Genomic DNA, 18532 nt, shown 5'->3' on the forward strand with positions numbered 1-18532 from the left:
CTACATAAGTATGTAGTGTAGACGTCCACAACCGGTGGTGCACAGTTCTGCCACCCTCCTCCCCACCGCCGCCGCGGTTTCCTTGCATCCTGCCCGCGGCGCTCCTTTCCATCCTCGAGCAGTCGCAGCTTCCTTCTATGGCGCTCCTTTCCATCCTCGACCGCGGTTTCCTCGCCACTGCGCTCCATCTCTCTCGCCCTTTCCGGATCACTGCCCCCTGCCATCTCTCTCGCTTCCTCTTCTCCCAAGATCCCATCGCTGAGAGCACGCAAGCACAAGCAGGGGGCCCTTCCATCCATGGCTCGCCCCGCAGAGGCAGGGGGCCCTTCCAACGATGGAGCACCTCGCCCCGCACTGGCAGGGGGCCCTTCCATCCATGAGAGCACCGAGGAGCCGTGGAGCCGCGCCCGAGGAGGACCGCCGAGGCCGGGCGGCCGGGCACACGCCGCGCCGGGATGCACGGGTGCTGGGGCCAGACCGCGCCCGCCCCTGCGCCGGATCCGAGGCCGAGGCCGCGCCCTTGCCTGGAGGACCGCCGAGGAGCCAGTTGTGGAGCCGCGCCCGAGGAGGACCGCCGAGGCCGGGCGGCCGGGCACGCACCGCGCCGGGATGCACGGGTGCTGGGACCAGACCGCGCCCGCCCCTGCGCCGGATCCGAGGCCGAGGCCGCGCCCTTGCCTGGAGGACCGCCGAGGAGCCAGCCATGGAGCCGCGCCCGAGGAGGACCGCCGATTTGGGGCCAGATTTGGGGGAAGAGGAGAGGAGAACAGGGTAGTATGGCAATGCCGTCGTCCCCGCCGGCAATGTCGTCGTCCCCGCCGCTGCGGACGAGCGGAAAGCGGAGAAGGCGAAGAAGCAGGACAGCGTCGATGCCGCGGCGAGCGATGTCGGCAGCTGCGTGTCGCTCTCACTCGCCACCGACGAACGGTCCGAGGCGGCGTCGGAGTCGTCGGTCGCGACCAGCTCGGTGGCCGGGCCGGAGCGCTCACCAAGGACGAAACCGGCCAGGAGGCGCCCAACGTCCGCCGATCTGGGGTCAGCGCGGCACGAGCGCGACCGCGACCGCGCCGTCGCGGCCTCCTACGGCGTCCGCTCCCGCAGCGCGCGGGCATCGGCGTCCCCGCCGCCGAGGCACGTGCCGCGGGACCGCTCCGTCCGGCGTTCGCCCTCGCCGGCAGCGAAGCGGCGGGCGTTGTCTGAGCCCCGCCGCGCTGCCAGCCCAACTCCGTCCGTACAGTGCAAGCCACCTGTCCCGGCAAGGCCGGCCGGCCGTGTCTCGCCGCGGCGGCGGGCACAAGAAGCGACTCCTCCTCGTCTCGCCTCCTCGCCGCCGCCCTCGTAGCTGGAAGACGACGCCGTCACCGTGGCAAGTGAGTCCAGCATCCCCGACGGTAGCGACGGTGGCGATGTTCAAGGTGGTCGCGGCGGCGACGACGGCAAAGAGTCGTTGGACAACCCGCTGGTGTCATTGGAATGTTTCATCTTTCTGTAGCGCTGTGCTGATGCAGTAATGCTAAACTGCATGTTCTCTTATCTCTTTTTTCTCATCTTATTCCTAATTTTCATTTTGCAAAGATTTGCATGTTCATTTATTTGTTTGATAGGCCCTCAAATGCATATTTGGTACCATTTGGTTGCTTCAAAGACTAATTTTCATTTTGCTTAGATTATTCTTTTGTTTTCTTACATTTTTATTGTTATGTCCCACTGCAAGCTAATGGTAGTAATTGATGCACAATATTTTGAAAATCAGGAGCCAGGGTGTCAAGCATGGTTCTGGTAATACTAAACAACAGGTTCTCTTAACTCTTTTTTCTCATTTTATTCCTATTTTTCATTTTCCAAAGATTAGCATGTACATTTATTTGTATGATAGCCCTGAATTGCATATTTGGTATCATTTGGTTGCTTCAAAGAGGTGCATCACCGGCCAAGGCTTTCATTGCCGAGAGAAAGTTTGCTGTTGATCCTGTTTATAATTGTTGCCTCCTCTCCTATTGCTTTGCTCTTTCACATTTTGTTGATGGGCTAGCTTTTGTTCATGACAGCGCACAAGAGTTTAGGTATTGTTGTAGGTGTGAATTCAAATTTTGAAGTAGATAGTGGGCACCCAGTTCTGATATGAGGTTTCAATATGGAATATTCCATAATTTTATTGTGTGTGTTTGGCTGAAGTAGGGCACATGATTGGAATATGAATTGAAAAACAGCTTGGGCATTTTGCAGCTATAATACGTCATGCTAACAAAACTTCGTACAATTGTTTTCCAGCTATAATACGTCATAACCAGCCTGAAGTTTGGGCATTTTGCTTGGGAAATGGCTATGCTGGATTGAAGGATGCTCTTGGTTCAAATGATTCCAGACTTCAAAGGTATGACATGATAATAGCACATTTAGCATTCTGCAACACATGTTATGCAATCAGGTTATTTTCTTAAAATGGTGTCATAGACTATAGACATGGGGTAGATGGAGTGATTCGTTCGTCGCTGCCACAAAAAAAACTAACAATGTACGTCACACCGTTTCCTTTTTATACTGTAAGCACTAGCTGGTACATAAAGAATAAATGGCACCCAGAATTTTGCTAAATAAAAGGCACCCAGGACTTTACTGAAAGAACATGATGTGATATTGTGATGTTACACTTTAGCTTGAAATCTTGCAGAAATGCAGCAGCAATGAGTCCATGTATTTTAGTTTTCACCAATATCTTACTAAAGATGACTTGCCAAAAATATTCTCCATTTATGGAGCTTACCCATGAATATTGAGATTCAAGACTGAAGAGTAACAAATGGCTATTATGCTAGCTATTTCACTGCTTACAGTATGAATCTTCACTCTTATGATGTTTTTTCTATATTTTTGTAGAATTTGCTAAAGTGTAGGGCATTCATAAAATGCAGGTATAGAAAATAGATTGGAGCTCAATATACATAATTACTACAAAAATGCTGAAAATGAGTAGCTTCTAGAAACATTAGACCGATTACTCTGACTAAGGTCCTAAAAGTCGTGCTAGCAGAATTTATGGTCCCATTTACAAGACATTAAAAAGGAAAAACTGGAATACCTGTTTACACATGCATCGAGTTCCTCAACTATGAGTAGGAAAAATGTTTGTTTCTTCTAATAAATGTGCATGTTGGCTTCAATTATCTACCTGGAATGAATTGTGTCCTTAAAACTGACACATGCCTGTTAGATGACCTTTGTTTGGGTTACCTGCTACACTTTCTTAGCTATGTTGTGGAATCATTTTTGTGGATCTTTTTAATCAGTTCTATCAGATTTGTTTATGGATTGGGAAAATTGTTTCTTGGTGTATCATGAAATGACTTACAAATGCATTTTAAAGAGTTTTGGCACTACTACACGAAGCCTTGATATGTTGTGCACTTGCATACAAACACTATCCAGTTAACTGATCATAGATTTTTTTTTCTTTAATTGATCTGCTGCACTTTACTGATCACACTTGCTCTTATATATTTTTTGCTTGAGTAATGATGCTTACTTGCTTAGTACTCTTTCAGTTCCAAATTATATTTCACATGCATGTCGCTAGCCGGGATGCTACTTCAGTGAGACATTGAAGCCCATATCAGAAGAGGTGCGCAATCTCGATGTTGTACTATCTAGATTTCATTTCAAGGAGCACCAGTACAGTAGTTCCAAAATTTAATTTCTGCATGAATCTGATGGTTTGTTTGAATTGCAATTTGGACCGAGGCGAAATCTACTATCTCATGCCAAGGTGACACTGGTGTTTGAGGTTCAGTAACTTGAGTTATTGCTAAAGGTCATGTGATTATGATTGTCCCAGATTACTAATTGCAAATAGTATACCATATGTACATGATAGGGATTAGATTTACAGAGAATGATAGAAAATTTTCTAGCTGTTAATTTTTTTACTTGTGCCAATTTGTATATACGTAGAATTTACAGACTGATTAAAAATTACAGGTTACTAGACTATGAAATAAAAACCTACAGAACCTTTAGTCAAATATATATGAAAAAAAACTTTAGTACAAATATATATATGAAAAAATGGGATAGAGAAACTGGTAATTCGAGTTACTGAACTCTTTGTTGTTTTGGAATAGCAGCACCAGGCAAGAGTTGGAGAACTAGGAGTCTTCGGTTGTCGCTACGGCCTTCGGATTGCTCCTGTATTCTTCAATGGACAATCCTTGACACGGTCACATAAGCACAACAAGAGGAGAACCCCAACCACAGTTCCCAGTCCAAGGGCGACGATGGCGGATTTGCTTTTATTGCTGAACAATGGGAACCCTCTGTGGGTGACCGCTTGCTCGAGCCATTATTTGAATTCAAGCTCCTCATCTGTGTGAAGCTAACAGGTAGCTTACCGCTGAAAGAATTGTTTGAGAGATCAATGTTGAAGCAGTTGTCTAGCTTCCCCAGCCATGGCAGGATATTCCCATCTAACTTGTTACATGAAATTTCCAGCACATTGAGGCTTCCCAAGCTCTGCAGCCACGGGGGAATTACGCCGATGAGTAGATAGTTTGTCAGGATGAGCACCTGCATTGTCTCACCACCGCGGAAATTCCTGGTCAGCACCAAGCTTGTCAGGTTGGGCAGGTGTTGCAAGACCTGCAATGTCTATGCCAGGTTGTGAAACTATTCCTGGTCAGCGAGAGGTACGACAGGGATCTCAACTCCTTGAAGCTCTCCGGTATCCCCCACGAGCTTGTTCCTTGTAAGATTTAGTGTCCTCAACTTGGTGCACACACTGATGCCAGGAGCTATAGCACCACTCAGATAGTTGGTTCCAACATCAAAAGTATTAAGCTTCGGCAGCAAGCTGGAGTCGATAGCAATCTCACTAGAGAGCGAGTTGTTCCTCAAGCTGATTACCCTCAGCAGTGGAGAACTTTACAGGGAAGCGGGCAACTCACCATCCAGCCTATTGGTGGCCAGGTTTACGGACTCTAGCCTCCTCATCTCTCCAAAGACATCAGGGATGGAGCCTGTGAACTTGTTATAGGACAAGTCAAGTTGCATGATCTGAGAGAGGTTACCAAGGTCACTGCCGAGGTTGTCAGTGAACTGATTTTCATGTAAGCTCACTCTCCTCAGGTTGGGCAACGTGTACAGGTCGTCGGGATCCCGGTGAAATAGTTGTCGTCGAGGGAGAGCTCTGTGAGCACCCTGCACCGACATCAGAGATGCAGGATGTACATCGATACATGTGTGTTGGTTTTTTGTTTAACCTTCTTTATAATATTTGCAAGTTGCTTTAAAATTGAGTGCTCATAAGATGCATCAAAATGTTTCGTATCCAAAGCTCGTATACTATAATTGTTTCATGAACTTAATTTGTTGACACATGACTACTATAAAGTTCTAGATACAACTTAATTTTGGTTAATACTACAACACAGGATCATATATATATTATTGTTGCAATATTTTTTCCCGTCGCAACGCACGGGCATTCACCTAGTTTATTATTATGGGTCTTGGGGCTACGTAAAGAGACACTGGAGCTTGAAAGGGTAACCACCCATCATCCGCCAGTTGTAATGTAGCGGTGAGGATTTCAAAGCGTTAGGCGTGGGGCACCGCGCGCGTAGGATGAGGAGCGTCATCCGATGCTAGAATGGCTCGTGGTCCCCATTCCTGTCCGGATACACGAGTACTGGGAATTAGAGCTAAAAGTTGTGTTGCGTTTTGCCGGTCTGGGTTGGATCATCGTGCTTCGAGCTAACTTTTTTTTAACCAGCAGGACACAAAATATTTTTGGGCTGGGTTGTGTTGTGCCTAGATACTAAAAGTTAGGCCCAGCCCGACGAAGCACAGCAGGGCGATGATCGTGTTGTGTCGGACCAAACACGATATGAACAAAAAACTTATATATATCTGAAAAATACATCCTCAAAATATTTATAACTTTACTATAGCCTAAAAATCATATAAGAAAGAGAAATCAATTTTTTTATAACTTTTGTAAAGAGATAAAAATATTGTAGAATAAAATAACCATTTAAACGTTAGTTTTATAATTCGCGCCTTTTTCGTGTCATGCCGACTATCGTGCCTAAGTTTGAGACGCGGTATGACACGACCGTTCGGGCCGTGCCAGCCCACCCATTTTTCTTCGTGTTTTAGACTCTTATTTTCGTGACGTGTCGTGCCGGTTTTAAATGACCCAGTCCAAACTCTATGGGATGCATGCGCGGGCGGCATCTTTCTTTTATTTATTTATTTATTTCTTTTTTCTCTCTCTCCATCAGAGATTGACATAAATTTAGTAGACTAGTAGTACTAACGGATTGACAGAATGTATGTGGTAATAATATATAGTTATATACAATACATCCAGAAAAATGAAAATCAGATCGAGGCACAACACAATAACAATTTTTTTAAAAAAAACTGAATCATGCATATATAGAGAGGTCATCTCACTTAATGGTAGTAGGAATTACAAAAAAGGATGAGTGGATCGATGTATGAGAACGAAGACCTGCAACAAAGAGATACTATAGTAGAAGGAGAAGATTCAATGGGCCGGGTCGAGAGATTATGCATGGGCTGACGTGAGCGACGGAGCAGCGATTGTATATGATGATATCGAGCTGAGCCCGCGCGCCGATGAAGCCCGGGTCGATCAAGCCGGCGCGCCGGCGGCGGCGCCCTTGTCGGTGCTGCCGCACGCCTGGTTGCACATCTTGGTGCAGGCGGGGTCGTCCTTCTTGCCGTTGGCGCACCGCTCGTAGCAGTCGTCGTAGCAGCCGTACGCGGTGGCCGTGGGCACCAACGCCGTCGCCGCCACCAGGAGGACCACCAGGGCCAGCGCCACCATCCTCGTGCTCTGGGCCGCCATTGTATATCACAGGGCTAGGGTGGCGTTGACACGGGCGGATGGGATGATGGTGTTTTTTGTTCTTGTTACTAGCTGGCTAGCTTTCGTCGTTGTGTCCGTCCTGGCTTGCATCGAGACGTTGCATGCATGTGTATATATAGGACGAGAGAAGAGAAGAGAGGGTGGACGTGCGAGCTTCACGGCCGGCCGGCACATCGATCAATGGTCGCATGTTCCAGCTGCCATGCAGGAGGAGTTGGTGTCAAGCACAAGCCACACACGTGGCGCCGCCCGCGTTCAGCAGGAGAAGGGAGCTCCATTAAATTAAAGTTTGTTCTTCATGGAAGACAACGCAACCGAAGGTTTCGAATCAGCACGTCTTCATTTAATTTGAAGAATAAACAGGCCAGCTCGTGATAATGTTCCAATTGTTTGTCATCCTCCTCACTCCAGGCCTCTAGCCAAATGATTTTAGGGCAGCAGCTGTGTGTGTGTTTGGTAGGGTGTGTCTTAGGGTTAACGTGGCCTGGCGTAGCAGGGAGGCAGGCTGGCCGGCCTAGGGATTACATTTTCATTTTGTAATTTTAGAAAACCGATTTGTTGACTAAAGTTTAACTTTTATATTTTTAAAATTAAAACTATAATATATCAAAAACTTGATCGGTTTTTTATCTCGAACTACCCAAAAACGATAAATTTTACCGGGTTTTGGCGGTTCCCGACCGAGACCTTGATCACCGGGGAAAACACAGGTAATATAGTTTGATACAGTATAAAAGGAAAGGGCCTATTTCAAATCATGTATTCATGTTATCTAGAAATGTCAATGGGAATTTTTCGATTGAATTTGGGCACACTATCGCGACCCCATGAAGCCATGTCTATTCCTATCCCTAAATCCATACCTATCATGGGTGATCATATTCCCATCTCAATTCAGGTATTGGATCTTTGATATATCCCCATCCCCACGAGAAAAACATGGTCACATTATATTTTATAGGACATTAACAACCACATGACACACAACAACAATACATCACAAATAGATCTAACTTTTAACAAACAAAAACATTGTTTAGCCATATAAAAACAACAAAACTTTAGAAATAGTAACTTATTGCACATTGGATGTATTGTCTATTGGGCTGCACATCTAGATGAATATTATTTAAGGTTAATCGGGTTCAGATTCTTTTTTCCAATACCATACCCACCATACCCAATGGATTAATAATTTCTCTTAAATCTGTAGCCATGAGAATCAAAATCTCCCCATATACACTCTAAGGAATTTCCCATATGTTCTCGTGTCTCCATTGACACCTCTAAGGCTGTCTCCAGCAGGAGACTGTAAAGGGTCCTGTACTTTAAATGTAGGGGACAGTCAGATCCTTTATCCCTCCAGCAAGGAACTCTAAAGCGTCCTCTAAAATTTAGAGGATGACATGCGTCCCCTATCTGTAGAGGGTGCTCTATACACTGTACACCTTTTTGTGTCTGTACGCTCACATGGTGACAAGTAGTAAAAAATAATATAGAATGTCAAATCTAGTACACTGTTGATATAGAGGATGAAATTTAGGGGATATTGCTGGAGATGAAGAAGATATAGAGTACAGAATCTTTTAGAGAGTGTTGTAAAGGACAAAGAATATTCTTTTAAGGAATCAAATTTAGGGGACGTTGCTGAAGATAGCCTAAGATTATTCGCACGGGTTGCCACGCGAGCTCCCCATCCCCTTACATGCAGGCTACAGGAGCTCCCTACGCGTGCATCGCTTGCCCCTACAATGCCTCTAACGAGTGGACCACTTCTCTCCCTCCGTTCTTGGCGTGCCATTGCTCACCCGTGCTATCACTGTTTGGTACTGTAGTCGTGGGCCCGTGAGTAATTATTAGTAGATGAAAAAAATGATATTGGATGAAAAGTAAGTAAAAAATTGATATTTTATTGTTGTAGTGAGATATAGGAAAAATATTTAAGGAAACTGTTGTGAGAGATAAAAAAAAATATGAGATAAAATATTGATAATGTGAGATATTATTATTGTGCCCTTTATCCTTCCTTCCCCCACAAAGAAATTAGCGGCATCAAAACGCACCGCATTCGTATTCGCCGCTTCAGAATTCGCTACTCCCCCCCGCACGCCACGCCACCGCCGTCGCCCCGTGGACCCAATTCGCCTCCCTTCCTCCTCCGCCGCCGCCCCGACCCAACCCTCGCGGCCCGGATTCTGCGATGAAGATCACGGCGCTGCTGGTACTCAAGTCCCCGGGCGATTCCTCCACCTCCGCCTCTGGCGTCGGGGAGCAGCAGGAGGAGGCCGTGGTGCTGGCCAACTCGTCGGACGTCAGCCACTTCGGCTACTTCCAGCGCGCCGCCGCCCGCGAGTTCATCCTCTTCGTCGCCCGCACCGCCGCCCTCCGCACCCCCGCCGGCACCCGCCAGAACGTCCAGCACGAAGGCACGTTACGCGCCTCATGCTCACGTCTGCCTCCTTCTCAGCCGTAGATTGCGCTGAACCGACCTCGATCGCTCACCCCTCACCCCCTGCACTGCAGAGTACACGGTGCATTGCTACAACCAGAATGGACTCTGCGCCATCGCCTTCACCGACGCCCACTATCCCGTCAGGAGCGCCTTCTCCCTCCTCAACATCGTACGCTACCGCCCTTCTCCCATCCTGATCCTACCTCTATCAACTTCCCTGTCACGCGGAATGCTGACGATTTAACCTGTGGCCAGTTAGCCCTCATCATCTATATTTCTGCCAATTGGTTTTCCTCTCTGATATGTCTATCGTTACTTTCCAACCTTGTACTGTTGTCATCATGCTATTGATTGTTACTGTTGTTATCATACTATTGATTGTTGTAATGCCGCCCCTTTGTGACTGTGTTTTTGCTGCAGTGGTTGTGGTAACCTGATAATCCATGACCTCCCTCGTTATTGTCATATGAGTAAGACGACGCATCAGTCTCACACAGGTTATCCATGTCCAATATCTTCTACAGGTGCTGGAAGAGTACCAGAGAACTTTTGGGGAGTCATGGAGGACAACCAAAACTGATGTGACCCAACCTTGGCAATACTTGGATGATGCCTTAACCAAATACCAGGTTTGGTTCGTTTGGACCCATACACATGTGTGACGGGTTTTTTTTTGTTCTAAATCGGCACTTCTAGTTAGGGAGTAAAGATTTTTTAAGAGAAAAACACGAAGCTCTGCTGTCTACCTGAGCACGCTGAGTCGCTGACTTTCACACGTCCAGGACCTATTCGAGGGTAAATAGCAAAATAACACACGCTCTTCCTCCAACCCGTACATATCACTTGCCAATTGCCATGCTCAGGCTGGTTCCAGTGCGGGCGGAGCACGGGCGGGCGTGAGGGAGCCGCTGCCGCCCGGACGTGGGCGAGAATGCCCCCCGGCCACGGCGCTCGCGCTCGGCGAGAGCGGGCGGTATCGCCCCACTCTCGTCCGCGCTGGAGCGCGCGCCCGGGTGAGAGGTGGCGAGAGTGAGGCATTGGCCAGGCGCGTGGACGTGCGAGAGCAAGCTGACGCGAGCTGATTGGTAAGTGTGCTAGCCGTTGTAACTAGTCGTTTTTAACCATTTAGAGTAAAAAATCACAATTTTTGCAAAAAATCACAAATTTTATCTCCAATCCCTCTATAAATACCTCTATCCGGCTCATTCCACACGCCATTTCATCTCATTTTTCTCTTCACACAATGTCAGGTTGGTCCCCATTTGAACACCTTCACAGATCTCTTGTAGTCCGATGGGTCACCTACAACCCTTCCGTTTGATGAGTCTTCTCCACTACATCGTCGCTCCGATGTTTCAGCCTCAGTATCCCGTGCAATATTTCCGGCTGCGCGTCCACCACCATACCCTTATCCCTATCATTTGTATCAATATCCACCGTCTTCATATGGTCAACCTCCAACTTCCGAAGCTGGAATTCAAGCTTCATTCCCGATACGTCTGTATGCCCCTCCCCCACCTGCTACCGATGGAAGTCAAGCTTCTTTCCAGGTACCTCCGTACGCCCCTCCTCCATATGCTCCACCTCCGCATGAAGCACCTCATCTATATGCTCCACCTCCATATGGAGCACCTCCTCCAGTTGCACCTTTATTTGTTGGATCTGAAAACCAAGCTGAGGAAAATCTTGTGCCGAAGGAAAATCGTCCAAAAAGGCTAGAGTGGACGACTGCCGACGAGAAAAAGCGGGTGAGTGAATCATTTCTCATTTATTTAATCTTGATTTGTTAGTTTACTTTTATATATATTATAGGTTTTATTGTAGGTTAATGCTTGGATTCTGCATTCTAACGATCCCATCTCCGGCAACAATAAGAGCAGATCAAGTTTCTTGGGCCAAATAGCGGCAACATATAACTCCACCTCCGAGCAGTCTATGCACTTAATTAAAAAATATTATGTTGTGCACTTAATTCAATAAAAAATATTATGTTGTGTGATTTCTGAGCATTGAAATAAATCCACGTCAATTACTTAATTTTGAAATAGAAAATCTGATGTGGCTATAGGCTGAGGCTGTAGCCTGCTGCAGTCTGTGCACTGTAGCAGCAGAGGTGAGAGTGGAGTCGGGAGATGACGTGGCAGGGGCGATATGGAGGCTGTGAACTGGAACCAGCCTCAGGCTGTTATATATTGAAAATGTAGCTTATCCAGGAATCAGATCTTTGTATGCAACGAAATCGGGAACTCTATGCGTGTACTTTCTTTCCCCTTGTTGAGCACATTATTGTGCACTGACTAATAAAGCTTGATTTGTTTGTCTTCTAATTCCTTCTTTTCTTGTAGGATCCTGCAGAGGCTGACAAGTTGTTGAAAATTCAGAGGGACTTGGATGAAACCAAGATTATTCTTGTAAGTAACTTCATGTTTGTTGAATCCTCAGGAGCATGACTAACTAACTTACCAAATTCCAAATGATGTTAGGCAAAGCTAAAATTACGTGAACGGGTGTTTTCTTTTACCCTGTTTGGTGTTCCGAGCGAAGGGGCGTGATGTTATTACTAGGGATGGCAACGGGTGTATACCCGTCGGGTAATACGATTCGGTACTCGTACCCATCAACAAAAATTGTACCCATCGGGTTGTCCATATACGCTCGCGGGTAAAAAATCTTACGCATACTCGTGCGGGTAATTTTACCCGTCGGGGAACCCGTACCCGCTAGGAAGGTCTCAAATTATAATATTCCAATCACTTAAAATGCCAAATAAACATACAAATATAAGTTCTAATTTTAAATATAGCAAACCATATGATTTCATAACTTAATAGTTAAACAAATAATAGTCAGGAAGGATTTTCTTTTAGCTAACATATGCTTTATTATTGATAATAATGGTATAATGCGGATATATTTTACCAACGGGTACACAGGTATGGGTAGTACCCACCCATACCCATACCCCTTTATCCAAAGGGTAGAGATCTTTACACACTAACATACCCGCGGGTATAGAAATCATCACATACTCGCTTTCATATCGAGTAAAACCCATCGGGTTTTTGGGTACCCATTGACATCTCTTTATTACACTACAGAACTGGTGCTAGACTGTGTTTATAGAACAGTAGTGTCTGTCTTATTCTCTTTCTCTATGGTTCATTCTTTACTTTTTGCCCATAAAGTTTGATGCTCTTCTCCTGCTTGCTGTTCAAAACTAGTAGCTGATAGAATGTGTGGAACCAGTGTCGGCTGTATGCTCAGTAATAATATTACAAATTCTTGTGGAATAGCGCAATATCTGGATTCTTTATTGTTTGCTGGCACTTCGACCAAGTGCCCTCCACATGTGCTTGGATAATCTTTCAGCCAACTGCCTTTTGAGCTATTTGCTATTGGTATGGCTGATGAAAGGTGTCATGAGTTACTACTGCCGAGGTTAAGGCTAGTCAAGGCTACTTTCTTCTTTCGCAAACTTTAATTTATGTTCTTGATGCAGCACAAAACCATCGATAGCATGCTTGCCAGAGGTGAAAGGTTGGACAGCCTAGTGGCGAAGAGTTCGGATCTAAGTATTTCTTCACAGGTACGGAAATTTCTGCTGTATGTTATTTTGTCCAAACACATACGATAAGTTATGGCATGTGGGCAATTGGTCAAAATGATTCTTCTGTCCAGTTGCATTCCCTTGTGTTAAATACTGATCGAAAGACAAGTTCTGAAGTCGTGGAGTACTGTAGTGTCTAGGGTGCGTTTGGTTGCAAGACAGAACGGGACGGGATGAGACGATCCCTCCAACAAGATTGTTTGGTTCAAGATTAAGGATTTGGACAGAACTATACCAGTGTTGTCCCCAGTTGTTCCTCAAAATTGGAGGGACAAAAGAGAACGACATGGGACGTCCCTGTCCTGGCTGAATCTGTATAAACCTTCACAATCGAAAATCGAAAAATGAGATCTATGACGCCACAGGCTGCAGCCTTAAATATTAATACCACCAAAACATGCCATAGTTTGGGATTTTGATCACCCACGCTTGTGTTTTTGTTATGCTTTGCACTGTTCCCATTTTTCTTTCTACAATTTTTGGGGCCATATTTGCGCTGGGTTTGGGTCGATATTATCACTTGAGGGGGCCCGTTTATTCAGAACGAGTTGAGCAGAGGGGCATGGTGTGTTGCCCCTCTCATCAGTATGTGTCGCTGTTCTTCCAAAGCTGCCACAACACACGAGATCCGTCTGCCCCTGCTCCAGATCAACACCACGGACCAGGTAACTGGAGCCAAAACTCTGCACCTGGGACCGATGCCCCATGGGATAAAGGGGACCATGTTTCGGCGTAGATCGACTCAGGAGGGCTGGGGCAAAATGGTTAACAGTTCCGCCATAAATGCCTAATTTGGACATACCTCCTTGTGTCTAAGAAAGAAAATGGTGTCAGTGTGTCACTGATAAACTTATCCTTGCAAGTTTGAGCATATATAGGACCAAATCTTTTGGTCTACCTCCTTGTGTCGAGGAAAGAAAAAAGGTGGGATGCAAAACAGAACGAAATCCCCATACCTGTAGAATCAGTTATAGCTGTTCCATTGTTTGCCTGGATAACTTGCTATCCTAGGAAATGATAGCAGCAGTGTGTGGAGTCCAGGCAGCAGCATGAGGCTGACATTCCCTTAACTTGTATGCAGATGTTCTACAAGCAAGCGAAGAAAACCAACTCTTGCTGTACCATCCTGTAGAGGAAGCTGTGCATCCTTGTAGGCAGTGATGCCAGACAGACGTGTATGTATTTCATGCCATGCCCTTCACTTTGCTCTCGTAACTGAAGAATGGATGGGATGAGCCGGCCTGATCGATCGTTCGTTCTTCTTTTCTTTTAATATTTGTAACGTTGTGTGTGGCTGTGGCCTGTGGGAGTCGAAAGGGATAATGCGGCCTGCTGGTTTTGTTCGCCAAGGCAGAACAATGAATTCACTGGAAGATGAAAGTTGAAAGGAACTGGTAGCAGATCTCTAGATTAGTTCATGCCAAGAGCTCAAGGCTAGTACAAGTGTATTATATGATTAGATGTTGCACACAGGAACAGGGTGGCGAGGAAAACCCCAAGCCCAATCATGGAGGAGACGGGAGCACGAACGGACGCTGCCAACCCCACCGCCTGCAGCGAAGCGAAAGCATGAGCAATAACGTGACGAGCGAAAGGAAAGAAAGCACAAACCAATTATAAAAGCACCTTGGTGGTGGCGTCCCCGGTCCCCGTGTCCGGCAGCGGCAGCACGGTGGAGGTGTCGGTCATGCCGGTGGGCAGCGGCACCGTCGGGTTGCTGCCGATAAACGGGTACCCCTCGCTTCCGGACGGGGCCGCCGCGGACGCGTCGCCCGGCTGCAGAGGGAAGCCGAAGTGCGGGGCGGCCTTCTGCACGGGCGCGCGGCTCGGCGGCGGCAGCAAGTCGTCGTCGGCTCCCGCGGTGGGCGGCGGTGCCGAGAGCGGCGAGAGGCCGGCCGCGTGTTCGTGGGGCGCGGGGGCACCGTGGCCGACGGCGCCGGCGACCGGATGGGCATGGGCGTGCCACTGCCAAATTCAAATTGTTTGCAGCGTAGGACACGAGCAGAACAGTTGGCCAAGAGACAAGAGGCAGCCGAGAAGCGGAGAGGAGAGGGTGCCGGAGATTACCTTGGCGTCGTTGGCAGCTCCGGCGGACCGCGGCAGCAGGAACGCCATGGCGGCGGCGGTGCCGAGGAGGTGGAGCAGGGTGCAACCTCCGCCGCCGTGTCGCTTCTCCATTTCCTCCTCTTGTTGCTCGCTCTCACTCCGAGTCCGAGACTGCCGAGCACACAATGTCGCCAGATGCGGGGAGTGTGGACTGTGTGAGTCTGGATAGTGGGAGCGAATGACCAATGTGGCCTGCGACTGCCCTGGGTTTATTTATTAAAAATCGGGCCTGTCTGGTGAAGTGAATGGTGAATGAGGGGTGATGACGACGCTACAGTGGCTGGAGGAGGGAGAAGGAACAGGAGGACACGCACTGCTACTGGCTACTGGCTACTGCTACGGCAACACAGCAAAGCAAAAGGCTCTCTCTGTTTCCGTGTGGTGGGTGGGGTTGGCAAGGGCCAAGGACGGGGCGGGGCGGGACGGCTGCAGTAACGTAACGAAACGAGGCAGCAGGTAGGCATTGGAACGGAGGAATCCAATGCCGCCTTGCCATGTCAAGTTTTGAGGCTTCGACAAACATTCCATCGTCGAACACAGGAGGCGGACATGGTCGCCGTGACAGAAATTTAGAAATGTCCTTTCCAGGAAACCGAGACCGATGTTGGGAGAAAGAATCATATTTTTTTTTCGTTGCATCTATCTTTGAACTTGCAGTTGCTAAAGCTAGGCGTAGAAGCATCGCCGGCGCGTGGTTCCTAAACAAACACTGTACAACTTTGTAGAGATGTTACTCCTGCTGTGAACGAAGCCTTCCTGGGGTGCGTGCATGTCGTTGAACGGGAGCACCGACCGATGGCTCCTACCGTTACGTCTTTTCTTTTTCTTTCTACACATTTTTAATTTGCAACAACCAAGACACAAGGATAGGGTGGGATGACCTTTTTAATTTTTCCACCCAAAATAACCTTCCCATCTCCCCTGGATATTTTTAAAAAGACCCTCCTATCCCACCCAGCCACCCTTGTGTCTTGGTTGCACCGGTTATTAATGAATAACATAGTCTAAAATTTCAAATATATATATGAAGTTTGTCAAACTGATAAAAGGTTCGATTCATGACCCATAAAGAGGAACGATCACTGATCGACACGGGCGAACAAGGTCAAGAACTAGGGCTCTGATTCACAACAATCGATCTTGGTGATAGAAATGCTATAAAATACATATTTCATGAGGAAAGAAAAAAACACAATAAAACCCTAACCCTAATGAGTGTGGTAACGGCTAATTATAAAGTCTTGAGCGTGCAAACCCCTGGACGCACTCCCTAATAGGTTCTAGGACGATATAAGGGGTACGAAAGTCGACCAGCTGAAGGTGATATGTCCTAGCTAGCACCTTCTGGCAGATTCTAGATGTTGACTCGTTTTCGACAATTTTTGATGACTCTACTAGATAAATTTTGACATAAACTCAAACCCACTGGTTAGCTTATAGAATTAGCTTTTCATGAGTACATGGATCATTGAAATAAAGCGGAGTTCGTATGACGTCTGTTTTACCTGCTAGCTAGGAGCCTAGGAATGCTTAAGTTGGAGGATAAGCCTTCGTCACAACTTGGAAGACTTAGTTAGATGCCCATGCATGTTAGTACAGATGATTATAGAATTTTTTTAGGAAACAGTATATTCGTTTAGTTTTCTGATAGCGATTAGCTATCATCAACGGTTTAGGAAGTCGCTCGACGAAATAAATTCCCCAAAAAAAGGTGCATGTCTTCGTAGCATGCAATGCAACCATGTGGAATTTGGTATATATATATATATATCATGAAAGCATATTTTTTCATTAAAGCGATTTTATATTCTGAATTTGTTTAAAAGTTTATATATAGTTTTATTATATAAATTTGGGCAATCCTTGAAAAAACTGAACCGGATGGTGAAGCTGTAGAATATATCATATATTTTTTCCCCGGACGATAGATAGAGATATATACTACCTAGCTAGCTAGTTGTATAGAGTAGCTTTGTGAGATTACGTTTGACATTATTAACACGCATAGAAGAATACATATATAGCTTAATTGCATGCATGCATCATTAGATATAGTAACAGTGATGGATCGTTACACGCTGCAGAAGCATGCGCTTAGTCGTTATTTGCAGACGATAATAAGTAGATCGATGGAGTAGTGATCGAGCAACACACACGTGACGACGTTTGCTCTTATTTACTTACACGCACGCACGTGTACGGCGCTAGGGGCCGTATATATATCGAGTTCTGCATGCATATCTCGATCGATGGGATGATCAGTCGTTTCAGTCGCAGTAGTAGGAGTAGCCGTGCCCGTGCCCGTGCCCGTGCGGCACCCTGTGCTCCTGCTGCCTGCTCTCGTAGTGGGCCTCCTTCTGCTCGCGGTGCTCGTGGTACGCGTAGCCGCCGGCGCCCAGCGCCGCCGCCGTTGCCACGCCGGCCTCGATCTTGTGCCTCTGCGCGTTCGCCGGGTCCTTCTTCGCACGGTGCCCCTCGTACTAATTTCCACATATTATATTCCATCAACAACACATCACCACATATATAGATCGTGCATGCACATATATATATGGTAACTGTATTATATATATTACCAGAGCAAAGGCGCCGCCCGCGAGGGCGCCCACCTCGCCGAGGCGCTCCTTGTGCTTATGCTCCTTCTCCTCCCTCTTGAAGTGCTCCTGCTCGACGCCGTAGCCTTCGTAGCGGCCGCCGCGGGAGTACTCGTCGGCGTACACGGCGGTCTGCCTGCCGCCGTAGCCGCAGTCGTCGGCGCCGTACGCGGGCCTCCTCATGCGGTCGTCCACGTTGTCGTAGTACTCGTCGGTGCGCGAGTACGCCCTCACGCTGCCGCCGTGCCTGCCGGCGTCATAGCACTCGTCAGTGTTGGAGTACATGGCCCTGCCGCCGTGGTAGTAGTCGGCCATCGTCTCAGGCTCTCAGCTACGCTACTAGTGTTGGGCCGGGCCGGATTTTGCTTTGCTTGCAAGGATGGAGCGCACCTATTTATAGCCCGCGATGACGGCCGACCCACGCCGCGCGCACAGGTGGGCAGGTGATGGACGGTCAGGATTATATTGCCGGACAAACTAGAACAATTTCATGATATATATGGACGAGGCCTTTAATTTATTCCCTCATGTTGATTGATGCCCTTCAAACGAGCCTTTAATTTATTGGAATGTTACATCAACTCGAATATATATAATATATTGTTGGAAATGAAAGAAAGCCCTAATTAATTAATAAGCGGTTTGGTTAAGATTATTGTGACATTACTCGAACCTGATGCATGCGCAAGCTCCTCTTATATTACAACAGCCAGTTCTAATTTAAGAACTATAATGTGAAAAAGGCCCAAAATTCTGTCGTCAGAAAGTTTAACAAATTCATCAGCAGGCTTTACATCTCCGAGAATGTAAAATTTAAATGGTATTCTGAAATCCAGCTTATTAACAAGTTTTGGTATACGATAAACCATGAACGACGCTACAAA

At 47.0% G+C, this 18532-nt stretch overlaps 4 protein-coding genes, 1 long non-coding RNA gene and 1 pseudogene across 13 annotated transcripts; 2 read left to right on the top strand and 4 right to left on the bottom strand.

Annotated features, from left to right (window-relative positions):
* Positions 1-334: 334 nt before the first annotated feature.
* On the top strand, positions 335-1492 carry LOC103637439 (serine/arginine repetitive matrix protein 1-like; annotated as a pseudogene).
* Positions 1493-6418: 4926 nt separating this feature from the next.
* Positions 6419-6965, bottom strand: LOC100276636 (uncharacterized). The gene has a single exon (NM_001360441.1). It carries the CDS (start codon positions 6866-6868, stop codon positions 6653-6655), a length of 216 nt encoding a protein of 71 aa, NP_001347370.1. The 5' UTR covers positions 6869-6965; the 3' UTR covers positions 6419-6652.
* A 1967-nt stretch (positions 6966-8932) lies between these two features.
* Positions 8933-14348, top strand: LOC100273772 (uncharacterized). Of its 9 annotated transcripts, none has more exons than XR_002263920.3 (9): positions 8933-9315; positions 9413-9510; positions 9866-9970; positions 10205-10426; positions 10592-11089; positions 11154-11597; positions 11687-11752; positions 12841-12927; positions 14030-14348. XR_002263920.3 is itself a non-coding variant. In NM_001360442.1 (6 exons), the coding sequence occupies exons 1-6, from the start codon at positions 9090-9092 to the stop codon at positions 14078-14080; spliced, it is 633 nt and encodes a 210-aa protein (NP_001347371.1). In that variant the 5' UTR covers positions 9004-9089; the 3' UTR covers positions 14081-14335. The 9 variants fall into 9 exon arrangements, 1 of the variants encoding a protein (NP_001347371.1); XR_002263919.3 differs by having other exon boundaries at positions 11166-11597; XR_004851753.1 differs by lacking the exon at positions 11154-11597 and having other exon boundaries at positions 10592-10891; positions 10983-11089.
* On the bottom strand, positions 13294-14046 carry LOC103636264 (uncharacterized). Its single transcript, XR_557895.2, has 2 exons — positions 13905-14046; positions 13294-13760 (listed from the first exon to the last, which is right to left on the bottom strand). It is a non-coding gene; the product is annotated as an uncharacterized lncRNA (long non-coding RNA).
* Positions 14330-15241, bottom strand: LOC100276807 (uncharacterized). The gene is made up of 3 exons (NM_001150517.1): positions 15016-15241; positions 14575-14913; positions 14330-14499 (listed from the first exon to the last, which is right to left on the bottom strand). Exons 1-3 carry the CDS (start codon positions 15124-15126, stop codon positions 14383-14385), a joined length of 567 nt encoding a protein of 188 aa, NP_001143989.1. The 5' UTR covers positions 15127-15241; the 3' UTR covers positions 14330-14382.
* A 1834-nt stretch (positions 15242-17075) lies between these two features.
* Positions 17076-18012, bottom strand: LOC100285704 (uncharacterized). The gene is made up of 2 exons (NM_001158595.2): positions 17631-18012; positions 17076-17534 (listed from the first exon to the last, which is right to left on the bottom strand). Exons 1-2 carry the CDS (start codon positions 17961-17963, stop codon positions 17322-17324), a joined length of 546 nt encoding a protein of 181 aa, NP_001152067.2. The 5' UTR covers positions 17964-18012; the 3' UTR covers positions 17076-17321.
* Between the last annotated feature and the right edge of the window lie 520 nt (positions 18013-18532).

This window comes from Zea mays, chromosome 8, assembly GCF_902167145.1.
Source record: "Zea mays cultivar B73 chromosome 8, Zm-B73-REFERENCE-NAM-5.0, whole genome shotgun sequence".
NCBI classification, from domain to species: domain Eukaryota; kingdom Viridiplantae; phylum Streptophyta; class Magnoliopsida; order Poales; family Poaceae; genus Zea; species Zea mays.